This window comes from Astyanax mexicanus, chromosome 18 (genome assembly GCF_023375975.1).
Source record: "Astyanax mexicanus isolate ESR-SI-001 chromosome 18, AstMex3_surface, whole genome shotgun sequence".
Lineage (NCBI taxonomy): Eukaryota > Metazoa > Chordata > Actinopteri > Characiformes > Acestrorhamphidae > Astyanax > Astyanax mexicanus.
In genome coordinates, this window is record NC_064425.1 from 25440480 (window position 1) to 25464663 (window position 24184).

The 24184-nt window shown below is 37.3% G+C and overlaps 1 protein-coding gene across 2 annotated transcripts in view; it reads left to right on the forward strand.

Annotated features, from left to right (window-relative positions):
- Positions 1-24184, forward strand: part of crppa (CDP-L-ribitol pyrophosphorylase A) — a 42700-nt gene that overhangs the window by 6291 nt on the left and 12225 nt on the right. The window contains exons 4-9 of one of the 2 annotated variants that reach the window (XM_007232336.4): positions 2071-2175; positions 2329-2374; positions 5487-5584; positions 9472-9549; positions 9655-9747; positions 13431-13562. In XM_007232336.4, coding sequence (XP_007232398.3) covers positions 2071-2175; positions 2329-2374; positions 5487-5584; positions 9472-9549; positions 9655-9747; positions 13431-13562 — 552 coding nt within the window. The remainder of the gene's footprint in view (positions 1-2070; positions 2176-2328; positions 2375-5486; positions 5585-9471; positions 9550-9654; positions 9748-13430; positions 13563-24184) is intronic. The other variant, XM_015601044.3, reaches the window with a different exon arrangement.

Consider the following 24184-nt stretch of genomic DNA (forward strand, 5'->3'; position numbering starts at 1 on the left):
TACTGGTGTTTTTGCTGTGCTATAGTCATTAAATGTGTGTGTTCTATTAATTTAACCATGCCATCATAAATCATAGTACAGTAGAATGCAAGTTATTAGGATCTAAAAGAAGGTTTTAACCTTCCTGTTATGTCCTGTTCAAATGTACGTGTTTCAAAGTTTAAAATAACTGTTAAAATATTTTAATTAACATCTAAATGGACAATAATAGCAAACAGTTTAAATGTTTTTGTTCTGTATTTTTATATTAGACACATACTGTTCCATTCAGTTTGAAACAATAGTCTTCAGCAGGTAAAAAGTAAGAAAAACTGTTGCCATTTTTTGTCTGTTTGGTATTTATTAAAGCAGCAGTCTTTAAGATCATTTCTCTTAAATTGAAATGAGTAGGTAATATTCTTAAGTTCAGATAGGACAAAATATTCTAACAAATGTTATCAGTGTGCTCGTACAACCATCCCTGCAATGTCTGATCTGTTTATTCTAAAAACAGAGTGGTCTGGTAGATTTTGGCAGATGTTATGCTGCCCACATCACACATCTTTACGTACCTAGTTCACATGCGCAGCCTTTAAAGGAAAATCTGGCGTAGTTTCCCGATTACTTAAGCAGTCGTGGCAAAAAGGACAGCACACCAATACAAAAAAGTGCTTTTCAGCATGCTTACACTTACACATTCTCACCAGAGAGGTCTCTAAATTCCCAAAACTTGTGGACTATTGCTTTAATTTTTTTGACGAATTATTGTGACTGATCATAGGTGAACCACGATTATTGCTTATATTTATATTAATTTAACTGAAATATGTTTATGGAGAAAATGTGCTCTTTAACTTTTAAATTAAACACAGGTCAGTTTTACCTGGGAACAGTTTTGCTGTTGCACAAGAGGAGAGATAAATCATATTTTATCCCTGGCACACTGAGTGCACAATTACTACCAAATGTATTGTCTTTGGCTCTCCTGCCAACAGTTTTCCTGCAATACTGTGGTTGTAATGTCACATTTTAATGAGAATGAAAGTCCACAGATAGGCTATCTGCTATTGAGTCGAGGTGTTGTCAGACGGCTAGCTCCCTCGTATCAAGGCACGCACTTGGCTGATACCTGACACTCTAACACTCCTGGGCCTTTTAGCATTCATCTCCTGCAGTCAAGTCTCTTTAAGGCTGAATATATAGCTCTCAGCTTTTAAATCCAAAAGTTATAGATCTTCCAGCGTATGACAGGAGACTCCAGACATCATTTCAGCTGCATTTGCTACTTCTGGGTTGAAGGTTATTGCGGTTTCACTTTATATTTCAAAAAGAGCCCATCGACGCACCGTTCCAGTGTGGCCAAGGGCCATATGTGAAAGCCTTTGCTGAAGTGCTTTCTGTTTGAGTGATGTATTCACAGTGTGACATCCATTGAGGCTGATGGAGCTGTGGTAGAGGAAAAATAGACACCCAACCCCCATGTGTGGTATACTTTAGTTAAAGGAAAAATGCCAAAGGTTAAATGACTGCAGGACCCGGCATATTTTTCTCCTCTAATTTGCCTTGAAATCACCGATCCCTGTGAACGAAGCTCTCCCTTACGCTGGGGATAAAATATGGCTGTACAAATTGCCTTCGTGGTATCTCAGGTGGCGTGATTTAAACCCTGTAATATAAGTACTGTCTCAGTGCTGTGATCTAACAGCCCAGGTTCAGCGTGCTGAGTGTTTCTGGTGTCCTGAGATCTAAGGTTCCTTTTGGAATAAAAAAAATAAAACACAACAAAAGCATATCAAACAGCGACTTGCTGAAAGAACTCATATTTTCCATGGCCAAAAGGCAACAAGGGAAAACCAGATGATTGACAATGAAACTGGATTAAAAAAGTCCCTGGGTAAATAGGCTTATCCTGCCTAGCTTCCCATTTCATTTCAAATGGACATTCTATCTCTGTGCATATTTACCTTCCTCCTCTTGTGGTCCTCCTTGGCTGTCCACAGTAAATAAGTAAATAAGCCCACTTCAGTATTTACTAAACACATACGAATGGGACTGAGCTTGTTTCTGTTATGTCCTGATTTCTCTCCGCAGTGTAGCGAGTTTGACTTCGAGTTTGGCACGGAGTGCCTGCACTTGGCCCTGCAGTACAGCGGCACAAATGCCAAGCTCATCGAGGGACCACCGACACTGTGGAAAGTAAGCGATGATGCTTTTTCACTTTGCTGGATCTACATGCACATAAATGTGTGTTTTTCTTTTTTAAACACTACAGTTCTGAGCAGTATGTACTCACATTTATCGTTGAAATAGACAATATTTCATATTTTTGGTTGCTTTGCTTCTTTTAAGGTGACTTACAAACGAGACTTGGCTGCAGCAGAGTCTGTTATAAAAGGTATGTATTCTTGAGCTACGAAATACATTCAGTTACTTTAAGTTGCACCCATTACCCATTATTATGCAATTAATTCAGAATGCAATCCAATCTTCACAGCAATGTTCCAAAATCTAATAGGAAGTCTTCATTGTAGATTTGAGACTGTTATTCCAGCAAAAGCAGGGTAAAGCCATTTTAATAGTCTTGATTTTGGGAGAAACAGTGTATGAGGTGTGCTGGGAATATTGGAAATTGAGGCATTCTGCAAAATGGATAAATATATGTGAGCATTGGGCCTCCCAAGGTTTCTTCCTCCTCCAGCTCTGAGTGAGTTTTTCCTTGCCTTCGCACTCACTGGGGGTTCTGCATTGTACATTCAGTGTTTTGACTGATTCTCTGTCCTGTAAAGCTGCTTTGTGACAACATCATTTATACAAATAAATTTGATTTAATTTGATATTTGGCACACAAATGTGCCAATGTGTGTTTCCGAAAGTCACAGCTGTTCTTGTTAACATTTTATTTTTATCAGACAATAAGATTTTGATTTATTTTTAACCAACATGACATTTACATGTAAAAAAAATCACCAAATATATTTATTGGATACATTTATTCAGAATAAATTATGCAAATATTGTATGATTGTATAGTTTTTTAAAATAGCAAATTCTGATGTTTTTTCGTGAACAGTAAAACATGAAATCAAACTTTAACCTTAACTGTAAAATCAACACTAATACTGTTTCTTTTTACAGTGTAATCAAAACTTTTCTCGAATTTAAAATTTGTGGTTTTCAAAAAGCATACCCATCCACCCTAACATACTGAATTGAGAGTAAAAACTAATTATTGAAAAGAAAATGCTATTTCAGATGATTGATTCATTGGCCAGTGGCCAATATAGGATTACAAATTAGATTAAATTTTCCACCCCATCATGTACACTGTCACGTTTTGTTGTGAATAAAGGATAATATCAAGGGTTTTAATCCTGTGGTGGGTAAAATGAAAGACTCTGGAACTGGCACTTGTTTCATCAAATGAGTCAAATGCTTCTCTGGAAGAGCTACAGTTAATGCAGGTGTGTGTTTGCACACATTTGCTCTTGTTTGTGATAAATCGTAAGATAAACAGCAATGGGTCCAGCAGACAGCCCACTGTGCTCGATATTAAGTCCAAATCATTGTGTTAAAACTGTCATGGAAAATGACCTTTTTAAAAGAACACATAACTGCACCTCATGGGCTTATTCCTCAGCAAAACCACAATAATTTACTGGAAAGTCTCAGCGGTACCTTTTAGTCAGCCCAAGGTTGTAAGGTACTGTTGTTTTTTTTTTTTATCACTGTTATATGATGGTTTAATTGTGTGTGCATATTTATGTGATTGTCTGGGATCAATGCATTAAGGAGAATTTCCATTCAGTCAGTCGCTCTGCTGGCTGTCCTGCCTGGGCATTACTCTCTGCTTGGAAGGCAGCACGGTAACATAATGCCAAACTGCATTTGGAATGGAAAAACAACAAATTCTTTTAAGACCCCATCCATGAGGTGCTCAGTTTAAACTCCCGGTTAATGGCTTTCTCAGGTCTGACTTTATGATGTTGGATCTTTGGCTGTGTTGGATCTTTTTTTTTTCAGGGTCAAACAATACATCTACGTTTATGTTAAGCAAAAGACTGGTTCATTAGAGCAGTCTTATTTCTTATTTCTCAGTGCTTAATGCAGAGTGAACTCTGACCCTTTGATATGTGGGGGGATTTTGACTATGAGAAATCCTTGTTAGGTTTTATTGCTTTCCCGTGACCTTCCAAAAGTTTGTTTCTTATGAAAGAATTGGTTTTATGTTCTTGTTTAGTTTTGTTTTAGAACCCTGTGGAGAATACATTTGTTCAGTGCGTAGGCTGATGCACTTACTTGGTGTGGTTTGTGAATGAAGTAATACTATTTTTGTAGTGAGTGAAGTGTTTTGTGAGGTTTAATGATCATTCAGTTACATTATTTTACATGTTCTTTTATTTAATTGCAGGCAGTATGAACTTTTTAAATTTAGTTTGTTATTATACATCCATTCCTGCTTTTTAGGCATGCAACGTTGGGGAAGTAAAGCACTTATCACAATATGTTGGCATTCTTTCTCTTAATCCTTATATTTACAAACTTTGGCACCATAGAAAACAAGAGATGTTCAAAATGTTTCAGGCGTTAATTTGTCCCACTTTTTTCATGCAAAAATGTCTTGAAACAGTATCATTGTCATCATTGCCACGTGTAGTTTCAAAATTCTCTTAATAAAGCTTGCCATCAGCTGTCGGAGCCCTGAGAAAGCACAAATGGCCTTGCTTTCTCTGGGTTTGTAGATGGTGATCTCTTCCTACATCACTCCAAAGGGTGATGTTCGTATCAGAACTGAATCGCAGCGCTTTCCTCAGAGCTCGATGTGATGCTACTCGGCAAAACTGCATCAGCAGCAGTTGGAAAAGAGGCGGTGGCTGTATCGGAGGAGGCATGTGCTAGTCTTCACCCTCCTGGTGTTGGGGAATCACTATTCATAGTCCTAATGAGTGGGGTTAGGTAATTGGCCGTGTAAATTGGGGAGGAAATGGGGAAAAAAAATTGAAGTAAAATTCTAAAAAAAAAAAAAAACAACACATTCTCTGTTTGGGACAGATTCCTGTAACCGCTTGATCCTTAGCCATGATTTTGTGATGTGAGCAGCATGTGGTTTTCCATTGTTTTGTCGAAAAATGCATGGATGTCCCTGAAAAAGATGTTGCCATGAAGGCAGCATATGTTGCTTTAGGATTTTAGTGTACTTTTCTGAAGTAATGCTTCATCACAGAAGTATTGACATAACTCCATACCATGACAGACCCATATTATTTATTTATTTATTTTAAACCTTATTTCTAGCCTTAAACTGACCCTTCCGGACCTTTTTTGTACGTTTTGTAGGCCTAATGTAGGAATTGGTGTATATTTAAAAATGAAATGCAAATGTATTTTTTATTTGGAGAAATTGCAATGCTGTAAAGTATATAAAAATCAAGTAACCTTTTTTCCCCTTAATAGTCTTTTGCAGGTGTGTGGAGTGAAAGTCTCTTCTGTTCTTTATTATCTATTTCCAGAGACTCTCTCGCTGTCAGCATGCCTCATCTCAGGAACCATGGCAGAGACTGTGGAGCTGGCCAGCAAGGTCCAGAAAAACTTGGCAGCTCACGACATGGTAGGTAATGAGAATGATTTTCATAATAAGTCATGGGATGATGATGATTAGGGTCATAATGTCTTTTGGAATTGCTAGAACTACACCTCGCTGCTCTGCTTGGGTGGGCTTGGTGTGTCAGATGTTCCAAGCCTGATGTCTGCTGGAGTGAGCATGGGATCCCCTCAGCTCCTCCAAAAAACAAACAAAAAAGAGAAACCAAAAAAAACAAACACACCCTGAACCTTTTCCTGCTCATCCCCACGCTCTCACCTGGACTGCATGAAGAGTTGCAGATGGGGAGCAGCCATAGCAGGGCCTACAGACGTAATGCTGAAATGGATACAACATTCTTTAAAAAAAAAAAAAAAAATTGTGACCGCCCGCCATTTGTTTCTTTTCATTCCTGGAGCCGGCCCAACTCCTCTCAGGTCCCCACATTGTGGTCCTGGTTGTGGTTCCCTTGGATGTCTCGGGAGATCCAGCCTTTGATGGCAGGCATTGACAAAGGGGAATATAACGTGCCTCAGCAGGATCCTACATGCTGAAAACCCATCCTTCTTTGTAGCGGAGCCAAGTTCTAAATCTTATAGTGCCAAGTGTACGTCCCACTTTCGGTAATGCTGCAAGACATGGAGACACCGCAAGTCCATCTTGGTCTGTTGCAGATGATCGGCCCCAGAAGCAGGTTGTTCCTCAGGTGGCGGGTTGTGTGTTACCCTCGCTTGTGTGTGTACATGTGACCTGATGCGGCCCTCCGCGGGACTCCAGGGAGATGAAAGAAAAGCAGGAAATGGTGGATGAGGATCTGAGCTTGTTTCCAAGCCATGTGTGATTCTAATCCACATTACGGTGATACTGTTTCCACAGTACGAGACATCTGTGATACAAGCCAGTTCCATGAGTGCAGGTGGTGTAGTTGGCTCTGGGTGGTTGTTGTGTTTGCCACAGAGAACTAAGGACAAAGGGAAGAGATAAGGGCTATCCTTTTAGCAAGATGTAATAATGATAGCAGAGGCTGTAATGTGAATATGTGTCAGGAACAGTGTGCAGTAGATCTTAGAGGGGACTGTTTGCTTTATGTAACGATTCAAGGCACATAGAGATTCACTCAATTCTAGGAATGAAATGGTATGTGGATTAAACAGTCATGATATGGATGTCGAGGTTTTGCATCATTGTATAGGTGGTACTATATATGGAAGTAAATTTGGTTGTTTTGTTAATGATTAAATAAATGTATAGTAATTAAACGCTCAACCTAAAATAAAATAAAATAAAATAAACCTAGTTCTGTAGCTTACATCATAAATTCGAACAGGTTGAACTACACGTCTAGCACAGGTCAGTAATAATTAGTGTGTTCATACTGGATATTTAGGCTTAATGGTAGAGGTCTGCACGACCCGTCAGAATATGTTGCGGCAGGGGACAAAACTGAATTGTTATTGGCGGGAGTTTAATCAATCCAGGTGATGTGGAAGCGGGACTACTTGAACATGTGGTCCCGCTCCCGCAAATTGATAAATAAGTTAGAAAATTATAATAACATGATTCCCATACAAGCAACAAAAAACCCTCAAGAAAAATCTCTCTGAGTATGGACCGACACACACACACACACACACACACACACACACACACATGCACGCATGCACACACATGCACCAATGAGAGATTTTCAGCATCTCCAGCAGGCATGTGCAGAGGGAGGGGGCGGAGGTTGCTTAAACACCTGAGTCTTTCTCACCCTATTTATTCTGCCAGCACTCGCCCACAACCACCCCCCCATTCTGCCAGCAGTAAATTTGAAGCACTAAATGTGAATCATTCAGTTCCTATAAGGACCACGGGGGGGAGCGGCAGAAATGTGTATGTGGCGGGCGGGCGCGGTATTATAAGTAGCGGTAGCGGGCAGGAGCGGGTTTAAAAAAACAGTCCTGCGCAGACCTCTACTTAATGGGTCTAAATACAGAACAAGTAAGGATCATTAGTCCCCCTGGTTATTGTTTTTGAACAATCTATTGTGGAGTAAAATAACAGTATACTGAATAAAACTGGACAGTTTTTTTATGGTTAAGAAAGCACTGCTTTAAGCTGTAACCCATTAGAAAATTAGCAATATGCCTTTTCTGGCTTACCTTAACCTGACTGCTGTCTTAAAGGCACACTAGGTAGGATTTCCTTGATAACTGAACTTTTTAAAGAAGTGAAATTACAGCTTGAAACTCACTGCAGCGCTCTGTTGAAGTGTAATAGGAGGCGACCACGACCAACGCTCACGATACCTGCGCCCAGAACTGCGACCTGCTTTCCGACCTGTATGTAGTTCTAACAGTTCTACAAGGACTACAAAACCCGCTATTTGGAGTTGGTTAATTCTTTACAGAAGCTAACTAGTAGTGATGGGCACAGCAGCTCTTTAAGATGAACTGAATCATTAGAATCTGTTCACTAAAAAGATTTGTTTTAAAAGATTTGTTCATTCATACGAATCTTTTGTGCTGTTCGTCTATGCTGTACCGCAGAAGCTCTGGTGAGTTCAGATAGTACCAGATAAAGACAGATTATAAGTAAATCAGTGGGTATTTCTGTTTTGTAAGGAGCTTAAAATGTTAATAAGAGAGTTAAAAGGTTATTAAAACAACCAGAGTGCGACAGTGCTGTGTACATTTATTACACTCTGCAACTGTTGGGGGAGCACACAAGCACAAAATCTCAATTCTACCGAGTGGAGCTTTAAATTATATATTTTTAAAATATAAATAAATAAACAAAAATGACCTTGTCCTATGCATTTGTTTTAATATTAACTGGAACAAATTATGGTGAGAACCATATAATGAAAAATGATATCTGTGTATTATTACTCCTTAATTCCCTTTCAACTGACCTGTCCATGCCCTGCCAACAAATGTGTTTTTTTTTTTTTTTTTTTTTACTTTTTTGCTTTTTTGCTTTGCGTAACTTCTTTTCCGATTAATTTTAGTTTGTTGTGAGAAAGATCACACTGTGTGGACAGGTTCATAGCTTTTTTTTGTTACTAAACTTCCATTAACATGGTAGCAGATTAATCAGTTTCAGCCTGCCTTGTTTTTGGAAGTGGAGCATGGGAAAGTCAAACCGCATCCACATAATGACGTGACATTTACTGACCTTACATTTATTATCATCGTCATCGATTTCTAATCCAAATTCTGACTCTGAAAATCTGAGACAGTTATTTGTTTTAGCTCTTTATGGAGTTTTAAACTCGCATCATTTATTAATCGCTGGTCAAAGGTGAACACATTCATGGCCTCTGCTTACAAATATGTTTTTTTATGTTGATATTGTCCATTGTTCATTCCATTCATTGATTCTAATGAAGGCAGTAATGGTTCATACCATCTGTGATTACAAAGCATGTCAAGCTTAACATGGTTCAGATTAACTCTGAGCTTTAGTCTCACCAATCACCAGATTTAAAAGCATTTTTGTTTAAAGGCATAGTTGGTTACCTTTCAACAGCATTTATGAGCCCACATGTGTTTCATATTTCATGTTTCATATTTCCAATTCACCCTGTTTTTTTTTGTTTTTTTTACCAGTGATATTGTCAAGTTTGTGTCAGGCACAGATCACACTTGCTTGTTTCTGTTTATTTCATCTCTGTGTGCGAGATCTGACGAGAGTAAATTCAGACAAGGTACTGAGTAATATTGTGTTTGTGTTGACGTAAAAATGTAGGAAAAGTTGTGTTCATATGTTGAGCATGTGCTCATGGACAAAGAACATATGTTTTTAAAATAAGCTATTTTTGTGCTGATAGGATTTTCAATATGCAGCTGATAATTCTGTGTCACTAACAGATTTTTGATCAAATATGCGTGTATTGTAACTGAATGCTGGATCTTTTTGTTTTGCAGGCAGTGGATGTTTTCTCATGTGCAAAGGAATATAAAGAGCTGCTGCTGTCCAAGACCAGGAATTTCATCCAGATAACTGTAAGAAAACACTGTACATTGCACAAGATATGAAAAGAGCAAAGCCTGTCTTCTGACACATTTATCATAATGTGTTTTATCATGATGTGAATATTTTTTTTGTAGGTTGGTGGGGGGAGGTTATCTGACATTGCAGAGCTGATAAAGCTTTTGGAGGAGACAAACCATGCCCTATTATATCCAGTGGTTATTATATGGGTAGGTATATATCTAAAGATTGCTAACCATCTAAAGATATGTAGTGCAGCAATTTATGTCCTTAGGATGGATGGTCTTACATGTATACATAGATTCTTACCCCATTAATCCAGTACAGTATTTTACAGACTATAAGGCGCACTATCAATTATCTATTTTCTGGTCCATTTTCATAAGGCGCACTGGATTATAAGACGCATTTAAGCGACACTAGTAAGGAACAGGGTGTCACCTAAGTAAACAAAAATCTAATTCTAAAAAAAAAATCTACACAGATTTCTCTCCTGAAAACTGTCCATTTAGGTAAGTAAAGCAAATTTTTAGACTTTAAAAAAAGTTTCGATTTCCAGTATTTTAGCATGGTTAGCAGCATCGCTAGTCACGGATAGCCCTTAGTGCTAGCACTAACACTGCCTGACAGTGCTACACTGAGGAACTCTGAGTGTTGCAGTAACCCAGGGCGCTATTAGCTGCCACGTAGCTTGTTTTATCACGGTAAACATGCAGGCTAGAGTCCGATATACTCAACTGTGTACAGCAAAAGAGCTAGCGTTGTGGTTAGCAGCTAATGCTAACACTGCTCCAATTTTAATTTTCTTTCATTTTAATTTAACCTCTGTATAACTCTGCACTTCAGTGGAGAGGCTTTACTGCTCCTTGCAACCTGACTGGTAAAATTCATACATATAACACACCAGATTATAAGGCACCCGGCCCTTTTTTTGGTAAAATGTAAGGATTTTTTGTGCGCCTAATAGTGCAAAAAATACAGTAGTAATTTATTTTGATATTTCAGCAGCCATGGGAAAGCCAAGTCTTATTTTTACACACTTCTTGCATAAATTGAATGAAATACAGCGTTTAGCTTCAGATATCACTCTTGGTAATACTCAGTTTACTCTCTCTTCACAAACTGGCTATTTTTTAGCTGAAAACAGTGAGCTGTTCAAGGCTAGGATAGTAACATTAGCTGTGGTAATTTGGCATTAGCATTTGTTTGATTGCTAAAAAATGGACTACTGCTGCAAAAATGTATTTAGTGGAAACATGGTATGCAGTTTTAAGTGTACACTGATTTCTATAAGATATGGCAAAAGTCATGGGACACAATACTATTTTGTTTTCCATCACTTTTGTCATTTGCCAAAGAAGCAGTAGAACACAGTGCTGACCTCCAGGTTATGCATGTTGGGCATTCTGAATTAAATGTGGATGTGATTTCTTCCAGAATTGCTTGTCTGTATGAACTGACTGTATGAGCTTCAAAAATGTAATCTCCCTCGGGCACCCACTATCAGACCTCAAAGTCCCCAAAAAAATGGTAATTCATGTTAACTTGCCATGAGCACACTGGTCAGCATTCAGCCTCACTCACAAAGTCTCACGTAACTATATTGCATAACTTTACATTATGCCCCTATAAACACTGGTGATGCTATTTACTATAACAAGGCTAACTGCCATCTTTTTAAATGTCATCTTTTTAAACTCCAAATCAGTTTGTGTAATCTGGTGTATATCTGTAACAAAAACAGTGAATATGCCGATTTGCTAATCCTGGATTGAAACATTCCAAAGATAATTGTAACTTCTGATTGAACTTTCTGATCCTATTTGGAGCCAAATGGCAGAAAGAGTTGGGGAAAAACCCTGGACATTTTGCATGTTGATTCTTTTCCAGTATGTCTACCACAAAACAAATCTGTCTTAATCATGAGAAATGTCATCCCAAAGTGACTTGATTAAACCTTCAGTGTGATTTATAAAAGAGCTTCTAGCTTCTCAAACATGTTTTGAAAGCAAAACAGCCCCTTGCCTGTTATTATAAAGCTCACTTTTCTTACAGGCAGTGCCTCAGAATAGAAGTATTAGTTTTTAAATTACAGTTCCAGCGATTAACTTAAGGTTTAGTATTATGTAAGACAAAAGAGACAACCTAAATACATTTAAAATGCTGTATATACCATTTAATATATACTTGGGAGCATGTTCCAACAGCCCATGTCTAAATCAGTTAAGCAACTATCTTAAGTTATTAATTGAGTTGATAATTAGGATCAATTAAATTAGACCCCCAAAACAGTGTGCTTTATCAAAAGAAATGCAAGAGAGCAGATACCACGTTTTTAACATATTTCAGTCTGGAAAGGAATACAATGCAGTTTTAAAGGGTTTAGGATTCCAACAAATGACCGTAAAAGCCATTATCTCCAACTGAAAGAAACCTAGATCAGTGGAAAACTTTCCCAGAAGTGTCCAGCCTATCAATATTTCCTCAAGAGCACAGCAGTTATTTGACAAGGAAGCCAGAAAAGATCCCAGATGAATATCTAAGGAACTTCTAGTCTTGCTTGTCCTGGATAAGTTCATAGTTTATGAATTCCCCATTATAAGATGACTGGGATAAAATGAAATTCATAGGGGAATTACACGTTAAAAACCATCACTCACCAGAGAAAAACATGAAGACCTCTCACATTTGTAGAAAATACCTTTAAGATAGATCAACAAGCATGCACTGAAGGTGGAAAAGACAGGGCTCTCCTTACACCAGCCACAAAGCTAACACACCATTCCACATCAATAACAATATACCTGCATTCAAACATGGGGGTGGTAGTATGATGCTATGGGGACACAGTTGATTAGGAGTGATATAGCAGAAAGTTCACTGATACATTACTTTAATGGCTGAGTGAGCCCAGATAGTTCACAGTTTGAATTGATATACATTTGCACACACTGCCCAGGCTCCACCCCCTTAACTAAACAATTAGAAACATTACCTGTGTTGAGAGTGCCACATTTTCTGAAGTTAAAAAAAATTATTTCCAATAAGAGCACAAACTGCTTAGATCCTAAGTTTTCCCCCGATGATTCTGATTAAAGAGAAGGTTCTAGTCAGAAAGTATTCTGCAAAGAAAAGTGGGACAGAATTCCTCCACTCATAAGAAGTGTTTGTTTGCAGCTCCCATCAGTTATTTACACTTAGTTACATTTAGACATTTTTAAATGGGTGTCATCTGATGAAGACCTACAATTTAGAACAGCTAATTTGTTTTCCATTAATGGAACAGTTGCTAATCCTTTTTTGTTGTTGTTAAAAATTTGTCATCATTATAAGATTGAGTTCAGTTGTGTTTTAGTCATTTGTCATGTTTTTCCACTGTGAGTCTTCTATAATTTTTGAGTAGAATGCACTAAAGCTTTCTTAGGAATACATTCTTAGGAAGTTCATGGAAAATGAAACAGCAGTTAATTCAAGGCGTACGTTTAGTTGGCTTATGTCAACAGAGGATTTTTAGTTGGAAATGGAATCGCAGTGGAAACTGTGCTGCTTTTAATTGCTCTGTTTGAAGTGTTTTTGCTGTTTACACGGGCACCCAACTTTCTGAATAAACACAGAATACTGTTGTACGTGCAGAAATTTATAGCGTAGCAAGATGGATTATGTCCTAGACACAGCAGCAGCTAATTAGAATTTTCTGTCAGTGGAAATACGTGTTAACATGCGTCTTTTCACGCCCAGCACCTGGAACTAACTGTCTTGTTGAATTGCCGGACACCAAATGTGTTTTTAACAATGTGGGATTTTGTGTTTATTATTCCATGTATGAGTATTTATGGCGTGGTGGTCTCTCTTGTTGAAAGATGTTTTATGCTTCTCTCTTGTATGTTGATAGGTTCATTTATACATGTCTGAAGAGCAGTCCCACAGACAAAAGCCTGATGAGCTGACTCCCATCATGGACCTTGCAGTGAAGGCCAAACAGGGGAATATTTTACTCTACGGGATTCAAGTTATCCACTCGAAGGTAGGTCTCCACATGTTCCTAATTAAGTGTAAATTATCACCCAAGTTCTATTACTTACATTAAACGTACACTTCACCCACCCACACTTTGAGAAATGGTCTAAATGTCCTTACGCTGCTGGACGTTCAGCAATATTAGACTATCAGAGATGAAACGGTCATGCTGTTGTGCATGGGAATGTTCATATTGCTAAGCGCCGAGAGCAGCTGGGAGCTGTTGGAGATTACTTAGGTGTCTTTTGACAGAGCCCTAGTTGGCCAGAAGGTAAGTCTATGGAGCGCTGAGCTTATATAGTTTCCCAATTAGTAAGCCGGTCTGCCGCATGTGTCTTACACTGACGTCAGAGCGTTGTGTAATTAAAAAACGCTGCACCCTACATTCGTCATCTGGAGGCCCGAGAGGTTCCCCTTCCACATGTGAGTTTGATTCGACTCCTTGTAGTGTGACCCCTCGTCATGATACAGAGCATTCCAGAGTTCAGGGTCATGTTATCTGAAGCGATATTGTAATTCAGCTCTTCCAGCTGCAGTCTCTTTTAGACGAGGGAGTGGACGGAGATGATGTGTGTTCAGCATGATAAAATGCTTATCATTATGAGATAGTGAACGTGTATAAATCATTCTTGTGGACCCTGCGATAATGAGTCTAATTCCTCCCAGATGCTTCTTATTCATACTTTTCAAAAACACTGCCAGGACACTCTTTGCGAGCTCCGACCTCATCACGTCCTGCTGGTACTCTTTGGGAGTACCTTCCTCATGTCCAACTGGTATTTAACCCTATCAAACCTAACATCTCAAACTATAAACTATAAAAATATATAGGTTTCTAAATTGTTCCTGGTAAAAGCTTGTCTAGAATAAATATTTACTGGAGTTATTATTTGCAGAGATTATGTTAAGAACCTTAGCATAAGCAAATGGTTCTACATCTCTGAGGAGATGAACCAAGCTGAACTAATTGATTTTTTGCACCAGGAGTGGCATAAAGTAATCCAAAAGCTGTGTGTAAGACTGGTGGAGGAGAACATGCCAAGATGCATGAAAACCGTGATTGAAAACCAGGGTTATTCCACCAAATATCTATTTCTGAACTCTTAAAACTTTATGATAATGAACTTGTTTTCTTTGCATTATTTGAGGTCTGAAAGCACCATTTCTCATTTTCTGCAAATAAATGCTCTAAATCACAATATTTAAATTTGGAATTTGGGAGAAATGTTTTCCGTAGTTTATAGAATAAAACAGCAATGTTCATTTTACTCAAACATATACCTATAAATAAAAAAAATCAGAGAAACCGATTTATAAACTGAAGTGGTCTCTTATTTTTTTCTAGAGCTGTATATCTAGAAAGTCTTTTTAAATCTAGTCTTATCTAGTCTTTTTAAAACTTCATGTCCAAGCCAATAATTATTAAAGAACTGTATATACAGACCAAGAACCCTTTAAAGAACTCTGATGATTGAAGTCTAATATAATAACAGATACAGGAGCTTAGCAAAAGTTAAACATTCAGCACTAATAATAAAAAAAAAAAAAGTCGCATAGTTGTATATGCGGACTGAAAACATGCATGAACAAGTATTTTTAAGATTGGGAGTTAGGTTAGGTCTGATAGAGTCACATAATAAAGCACCTCATTATATTGGAAAGGTTCTACACTAGAATGGCAAAGACCCATTTAAAACCTTTAATTTTCAAGACACAACGACTACAATAAGGTGAAAGTTCTGTGCTAATAAAAAAAACAATCCTTTCATCTTTATTTATATTAAGATCTTTATTTTTATAGCTGTCAGACATTAGGTCTTATAGGGTTCATGTACGGGTTTTAAATTGGAGCCCATAATTCTTTATTCTGCTTCTATTATTATACAGCACATTTATTTGTGAAGCAGTGCACGGGGCTTTGTGCAGAGTGTATTTGCTCTGACTCACTGTTGTAAACTGTTCTCTGAAATGATTATGACAAGCACAGAGGCAGGCAGCAACACAGTCGAGGAATGTTTCGTAAGAGCCGTTAAAAGACATTGCCAAATGTTTATGTTGTGAGCCCTCCAGTCCTGCAGAGAGCTTGTTGTTTTAACAATACTGGTAATTGATAAGGATCAGTAAACATTATATTGTAAATTCAGTTTCAAATGTCTTATTAAAAACATCTCGTTTCTTTATCCAGGACTTCCTTGTTTTCCCCCGTTTCCTATTAGTAAAACGAAGCTTCTGTCATGTCCAATTTCCTCCAAGGCTAAGATATGTTTGCTATTGCCTCTAGCTGCTGATGTGTTTCATTATTGCCCTGCTTTTTCAACAAATTCTGCTCAGCGAGTTGTATGTAATTTGACAGGTTCACTCAGCACTTCAGTGGGTCTCTTTCTGCTAAACTCAGGGGACCTCCTGGTGCTGTGAGTCCAAGGTCTTGGAACAGTTTTTGCTCAGGATTTAAAATTGAATGCACCTTGTCCTGCTATCTCACTGGCCTTTACCTTCAATCATTTATCACAGCATGCTGGAAAAGGTTCATTTAGTGTCTCACCCTTCCATGTACATGCACAGTTGGACTGGGCGAAATGGCAATATATAACAATATAGATATTGAGATATTATGTGATATTTTGCGATATATAAAACTTAATAAAATTTTATTTTAACAACAATTTTAAACATTAAGTAAAAAAACTGTAAACTGCAAACATAAACAGTTATACAAAACCTACCCTTAATACATCACATAAAATATCTCACAATTGAATATAAATTATTAAGTAGGCTGGACTTAAGGTGGTTTAAATCTAAAACATTAGTGGGATTTTCTGTGATTGCATTTTCCAATAGTGGTATAAAGCAAATGTACATGTAAAATAACCATCAACTTTCTAATACATTTTAAAGAAGTTCCTGGAGGTGCTGCACAATATGTATTAATAAGTGTATGTGTATCATTATTCTGTACATATACGTATGCATGAAGGTATGTATGTAGATACAGCTCAGGAAAAATTAAGAGACCACTTCAGTTTCTGAATCAGTTTTTCTGATTTTGCTATTTATAGGTATATGTTTGAGTAAAGTGAACATTTGTTGTTTTATTCTATAAACTACGGACAACATTTCTCCCAAATTCCAAATAAAAAAATTGTCATTTAAAGCATTTATTTTTAGAAAATAAGAAATGGCTGAAATAAAAAAAGATGCAGAGCTTACAGACCCCAAATAATGCAAAAAAAGTTTTAAGAGTTCAGAAATCAATATTTGGTGGAATAACCCTGGTTTTTAATCACAGTTTTCATGCATCTTGTCATGTTCTCCTCCAACAGTCTTACTGCTTACTGCTTTTGGATAACTTTATGCCACTCCTGGTTCAAGCAGTTCAGCTTGGTTTGGCATCTTACTCTTAATTATATTCCAGAGGTTTTCAATTTGGTGAAATCAAAGAAACTCATCATTTGTAAGTGGTCTCTTATTTTTTTTCCAGAGCTGTATGTATTCATATATACTGCTGCCACAACAACCTCAAGAATATTCCTAAAGCATATACAGTTTCTCTTGCATTCTTTTCGAACCAAAAATGGTTCTTCAAGGAGCCATCCACTGAAGGTTATTTAGGACACCACTGCTTCTTCAATGGCTTTGCTCCATATAACCCATTTTGACACTTTTATTTAAAAGAATGTAGAGTTTAAACGCCACAGTTTTCCATGGAAATCATATCAAATTGAACCGACTACAAACACACTTAGCATTAAAACACACACTCTATACCGCAGTGTTATTCAGACGATTGGATGGTGTGAGTAAGACAATTTTTGACCCGATCAATGTTTCCAACAGTGACAGGAAGTGTCACCGGATCCCTCTTGCGCCGGGCCCTGGTGACCTGTCACTCGCTGAAAAGGCTTGTCACGATGATATATGGGCCCACTAATCCCTTCAGTGAGAGCCCTGCTGTTTACCCTCCCTCCGCTTCCTTCTCCTCAAAGAGCCGGGCCAAGGAATCCTAAACCTGAGAGGAGATTAGCTGCTCCTTAAAAACGAGAAAGAGAAAGAGAGAATGAGGGGGAGACTCTGGAGATCCATTCTCTTACCTGCTCAGATCCACCACTGAATGGCAGGTTGTGAAACTGGACACTTGGAAAGTGGAGTCTTTTCACAAGAATGTGGCGCATCCGACTTCGATATAGCATTCTCACGTTCTCACCAGATTCTTTAGGCTTTAGGTTCTTTACTGTAACCTCTTCGTCTTCCCTATTGGAGACCCACTCTTTAAATCCTGGATTTCATTAAATCGTTTGAAGATCATTCAGAGGTTTAGGAGTAATGCTGGGCAGTTAATTAATTTTATTTGTATTAATCACATATTGGCAATATAGTCAAGGCCTAATTATAAGGATAACAATACTTTTTACTTTTTAGGTTTTATATAATCTACTTAGTAGGTAAGTAATTAAGTAAGTAAGTGAGTAGTAAGACACAATATAAATAAAAAAAGAAAAATGCCAATATAGAAATGTATGTTTTAAATTTTGACTTAAATGCCAGTAATGATGAAGCACATCAGATCTCAATAGGAAGTCTGGCCCAGAGCCTTAGGGCTGCCACTGAGAGAACTCAATCACCTTTAAGTATTTTTAGGCAGAAGAAACCCTGAGAAGAAGCTGGTCAGCAGATCTCACAGCACGATGTAGGTGGCTGAAAGAGTTTGGCGATATAAGCAGAATCTAATCAATTTAGTGCTATAAAAACTATACTCATAAAAAAACTTTTAATTGAAATAATGGCTTCCATGAATTACTTAATTATCATCTTTAATAACGGTACATTTTTAATATAAACAATGCCATGAGGAAGCATTGAAAAGATACACAAATTATGACAAATGAGGAACCCTCCAAAGACATCTTCAGAGGGGCCTATCTGTGATACAGTTTTATGGTTCAGTAGCTGGATGGCTAGAGGAACACATGTTTTCTTTACTCTTACAAACTTAGTCCCTGGAATTAGGAACCTTTTTTAGGACCTGCTTGCTTGTGGTTCCAAGCATGATGAGTAGGGACTAAAACATAACATGTAAACCTGGCAGAGTACTGATTGGCCAAATTGTCTAATGGAGTAAATTGTCTAATTGTAAAATCTTCAATGTACAGTAATTTTTATCCGAATAACAGCTTGTAAAATTACTTTTTTTGGACTTTTAAAGAAGTACAAATGGTGATGGCAGCTATATAAATCAAGGACAAGTTGTGGTAGTGGAAAGTTAACAAGGTAACAAGTACCAAAAAGTCAGTAGAGTAGTGTAGGAACCATGCAGTGGAAAATAAAAACTGGAGCTTTTTTGTTACCACAGGAGGATCCACACAATATTAGGCAGTAGGTTTTAATTTTTAGGCTTATCTGTGTATGTGTATATTATGTTATGCCATTTTCATAAGTTTAATATACAGAAAAATATAAGAGATTGTACCATTTGTTGCTACCAATTAAAGTCATGAAGCATTTTCTAAAAGTGGAGTAAAGTGTGAAATAAAAACAATATAATGAAGAGGTAATATAAAATCAACGGAACACTTCTTTCCCCAGACAGTGAAGAGCATATTTGTTCTGTTCTAACATCCCATGGTCATACCCCAAATATTTCCACTCTGTACCAGTGCCTGCTTGTTACCCGTTTGTTCTCCATCAGCTGGAAAAGGTAGATAAGTCTTTGTGTGGAGCAGATATATCTGCACTGACAGTTCCAGAATCGGCCTTCTGTTCCCTGTTGTATTAACCTAGTGTTAAAGGAAAAAGCCACAGGAGATCACAGGAGGCCGTGGCGACTCGTGCTGGATATCACGAGCGATCTTTTTTACGCCTGGAGTGCTCCAGATGTGCGCTGGCATGCGCAAATGTGAGCCGGCAGGGAAAAATGTAACTCCCTGGACCTCTGTTTACCCAGCTTTGATTTAGCAGATTACACAAAAACCATTGATGGGCTCTCTGAGCAACTTTCACAAATACTCGTGCTAAGGCTCATTGTGAGACAGCATTCCGACCTGGAACAATCACAAACAAATGATACATTCTTGTGGAAGACATGAACACTTACCAGGTTCACTGAATTGGTTTGTAAACATTTAATCAGTAAAAGAACACTGTAGCGCATTCTGTACGTGCAGCCTACGTTCAAGGAGCACTTGTTTTAAATTTTCTCCGACCACCCACAGTCTCGCCTTGAAAGTCTACTTGTTGGTAATCACGCGCATGGCTTGTAACATCTTGCATGAAGCTTGTTTCAGAAATTTCACTATTTAAATGTTGGGGGATAGTTTTTTTTATTTTATTTGATTGTTTAAGTGTATTTTTAAAATTTTATTATCATGTTAATGTTTGTATTAAAGTATTCATAAATGTATCACATGCATCATTATTAAGAATACTTGCTACAATTTCTACAAGATGATGCAAACTATTAAAAAATACTGTACTTCGAAAATCACGTTTGACACGTTTTATTGATATATTGTCCCAGAAATGTTTAGGACAGACTATATAATTGTCCTTTTAAGACATTTCTTTGTTGCTGATATGATAAAAATTATACTGCATTTATTACAGTACAACTACAATACTAATACTGTAGTTTTATAGTAGGTCTATAGGATTATCCATATTTTTATTGTATCTTGATATAAGATTTAATGATTAGCAAAAAAATCGAAAGAGCTGCAATAATATTGTGAGTAACAAATCTCAAACAGCATTGCCTGCATGCAGCAACAGAGGGAGCTCCTCATGCTGAAGTGATCACTTGACTAGGCTGGAGGTAGAGTGAGAAAGAGGTGTGGGCAAGTGCCCAGAAACATTTGAGATGCATAAACTAATTTATTGTGTTTCACATCAACATTGGAATATGTAACAACTGTATGGGATTTTTTGGTTTATATTGTGCACCTTTACCCAACAAAACTAAAATAATGCACTAATTGAACTTAAAGATGAAAGAATGTTTCATTTTTACCTTTATGCCTTTTGGATATCTGTTTCTTTGCTCCCATAGCTATTAGCTATTATTAGCACATTAGCAGATACCGTATTTTTTGCACTATAAGGTGCACCTGAATATAAGGCGCACTATTAATAAACATCTATTTTCTGGTGTTTTTATATATAAGACGTACTGGATTAAAAGGCACATTTTGCAAGATAAGGAACTATAAGGAACTTCTAATTCAGCAGGTCTCGCCGCTGGGTGGTAGTGGAAGGGTAGCTAACTAAGTTAAGTAAAGCTAAGCTGAGTAACCAAAACTGTAATAAAAAAGAATTTCTTTTAAAGTCAAATGAGCACTGGATTTTAATCTACACAGATTTCTCTCCTGATTTTTTTTTGTGTGATTACCACTTCTGTTTATTTACAGTAAGCTTAGATTCCTAGCACTAAGGCTTGAGCATTAGCGTTAGTGGCTAACTGCTAGCAGTTAGCGACTAATGCTGCCTGACAGCACCACACTAAAGTTTTACAGTAAGCCAGGGCGATATTAGCTGGTGGTTCGTCCCACGTAGCCTGTTTTAACGCGGTAAACACGCAGACTACAGTCTGATATACTTCCCTCTGAACGACAAAAGAGGTAGCACGGTTAGCGGCTAATGCTAATGCTAATGCCAGTCCCAGTGCTGGAGAACTAAACTGAAACTCCTGTATAATGCTCTATGTGTATAACTTCAGTGGAGTATTGTATTGACTTCCATTAAAAGTTTTTTTCTCTCTCCTGTAAAGTTGCTGTTTTGTTTTTCATTGGACAACGACGATATGCTTTTTGATGAAGAGTGGCCAAATTTATGCATGCCACTGTATGGTAGATTTATTTCATTTTTTTATTGGATTTGTTGGAGCACTACTTACCCAGCCCCCAGGCCAAAGTATAGGCATATTTACCTAATTTTATTTATTAGCTTAGGACCTAGTAGTTCCCTCTTTAATAAGTATGAAATTGCTGTTTGCGTATTTAACAGTTTGACACTTGCACGAGAATGTTACGTATTGACCACCCTCATTCCCACACTTTCACCTCCGCTTGTCTGATAATCACAGTTGTTTAGTCTGGGTTGCAGGTTTGTTTTGACAGCCGTGTAAAATGTGACCTGTATCTTTAATGTTTTTGTCCTGTGGTTGTGTTCAAAAGCCGAACAGGTTTTCATCCTGAGCAGAGATGCTCAGCTGCCGCATGTGGAGCTGTGATGGATGCTTTCTGCTGATATTTGAAAAGTTTTGTCACTTAATAAAATAATATACATGACCCGGTTTGACTGCTAATGTGCTGTGTATATAAGTCACGTCCGTAGCCAGTGGTTCACTGAGGGTGTCATAACTACGGAAGTTTTGTTTCTTCATGTGGGCTTTGGGATGTCATAACACACGTTTCCACCGTCCCTTCAGTCCCGCAAATGTAAGAGAGCATTGTAGTCATTAACGTCTGTAAGTGTGTCTGTCGCCAGCTCGTACAAACACAGTAATCACTCACTTGTTCAAATAGAAACGCATTCACTTGTAAGGCAACAAAAGCTTCCTGTATTTTCTTAGCTCCGGCGCTGTGTATGTGTCTGATTATGACTAAGGAGCACCAGGTAAGAAAGAAGAGGATATGGACCCAGACAGCACAGACAGTGCATTGTGGAATCCTGTTTGGTTAGACATGGAAAACTCTATAGATAGTTGAGCTCTATTCAAGCTCAAAGCGGAAATTTGCTTTATCACTTTTTTTCCCTGCTTTACCTTAGTTTATCTGAGCTGCTCTTGAATCAACAGTGCAGAGTGCATGGCTTGAAAAGGAAAGAGGAATGTGAGTTTTAAGAGGCACACAATAAAGTCAAACAATCCAGCCTCTCTTTTTATATGAGGTGAGAGTGATTAGGGATGACAGGGTCATCATAAGTACAGATACTGTATATATTTTTAGGTACAGTTCCACACAAGTATTTTCTTTTGAGAAGGAAAAAAAGAAAGAAAGAAAAAAAGATTAGCACAGGAAAAAATTAGGCTACACTGTAAGAAAATAACCTGGTCTAGATTCAAAAAGCGGAAAAGAGGGGAAAAAAAACAGAAAATGATTTTGTAATTAACACAGTTCATAATAAAATGGAAGAAGTTCTCCAATAGTTTTTCTAATCATTTTCTTAAGGTTTTCACAACATGTATGTGTGTGTATTGTTTTTTTTATTTATGGCTTTTATGCCATTATCTTTTATACTGCATTAGACAGCGTATCAAAATAAATGCATTTAAAATTTTCAGTTAAATCAGTGCAATAGAGAGAGAGAGTGTCAAATTAAGTGTTTAAACATTTTCTGTAAACAAAAGGTAGAAGTCCGTTTAGACTTAAGTCTAGATTCTAGGGATGCATGATAATATCGAAAGGACATCAATATTAACAGATATTTGCTTTTTTAATATTTGGCCGATATATAAAATCGATAATTGCTGGCTAATTCATTGTATGCTGGAAACGGACCAAGCAGCGCTGGCTGTGCTACTACAATTGGCCAATACTGGCTGTGCTTCTTTAAAATGAAATGATTTTCATTTTTATTTATTTTCATTAGTTTCAACAGATATATTGTTTTGTTTAACCTGTTTAACCTGTTTAAACCGGTTTAAAGCTGGGACCAGTCTATGTAAGGATCAGTTAGGTAAAAAATGTCACCAAAAACTGTAAAAATCCTTTCATTTTATTATTTGGGAACAGTTTGTTAAAAGCTTAAATTTAAAGAAAATATATATATTTTTCAAAATTTTACTGGTATCTGCAGATATTTACATTTAATATGAAATATTAGATATTATGATTGGCTCAAAATTCCCACACTGTAATTTCCAATTTCCATACTTCAACTAGGTTCCTGCAGGTCCTAAAAAAGTCTTTAAATGTCTTAAATTAAAAACTAAGTAAGGTCTTAAGTTGTCTTAAATTTTCTGGCGGGAAAGCACATGCTTACTTTAGTTGTGTTAGATAACATTACCAGAAAGAGAACTAAGCTTAACGGAGAGCTAGCTAACGTTAGAGGCGAGCTATCTAACATGCTAATATAACATTAGCGGCAAGTTAGCTACGCAACTGGAGAGAGCTAAGATTAGCAGAGAGCTAGCTAACATAGTAACGTTAGTGGCGAGTTAGCTACGTTACTGGGAAGAGAACTAAGGTTAGTGGAAAGCTAGCTAATCTTAGCGGCGAGCTAGATAACACAGAAAAGTTAGTGGCAAGTTAGCTTCGTAATTGGGGAGAGAACCAAGGTTAGCGGCAAGCTGCCTAACATTAGCACCGAGCAAGAGAACATAGTAAAGTTAGTTATGTTAAGTTTTGATTTCCAATACAAATTATTTTGTACCATGGAAAATGTGACATTTTAATAATTACATTTTTGGGTCTTAAATTACATATCTTTTGCTGTCTTAAAAAGGTCTTAAAAAGCATTACATTTTAAAAATGCACCATTTGGTGCAAAAACCCTGTTTAAGGACATCTCCACTTTCAAACCTAATAAATTAGACATTAATTGTTGGAATTTAGCTATTTTAAGGCTGACTCTACAGGACCTAAGAAATAAAAATAGGACCTCACAATGAATACTCTGATGTTCATAGGAAATCTA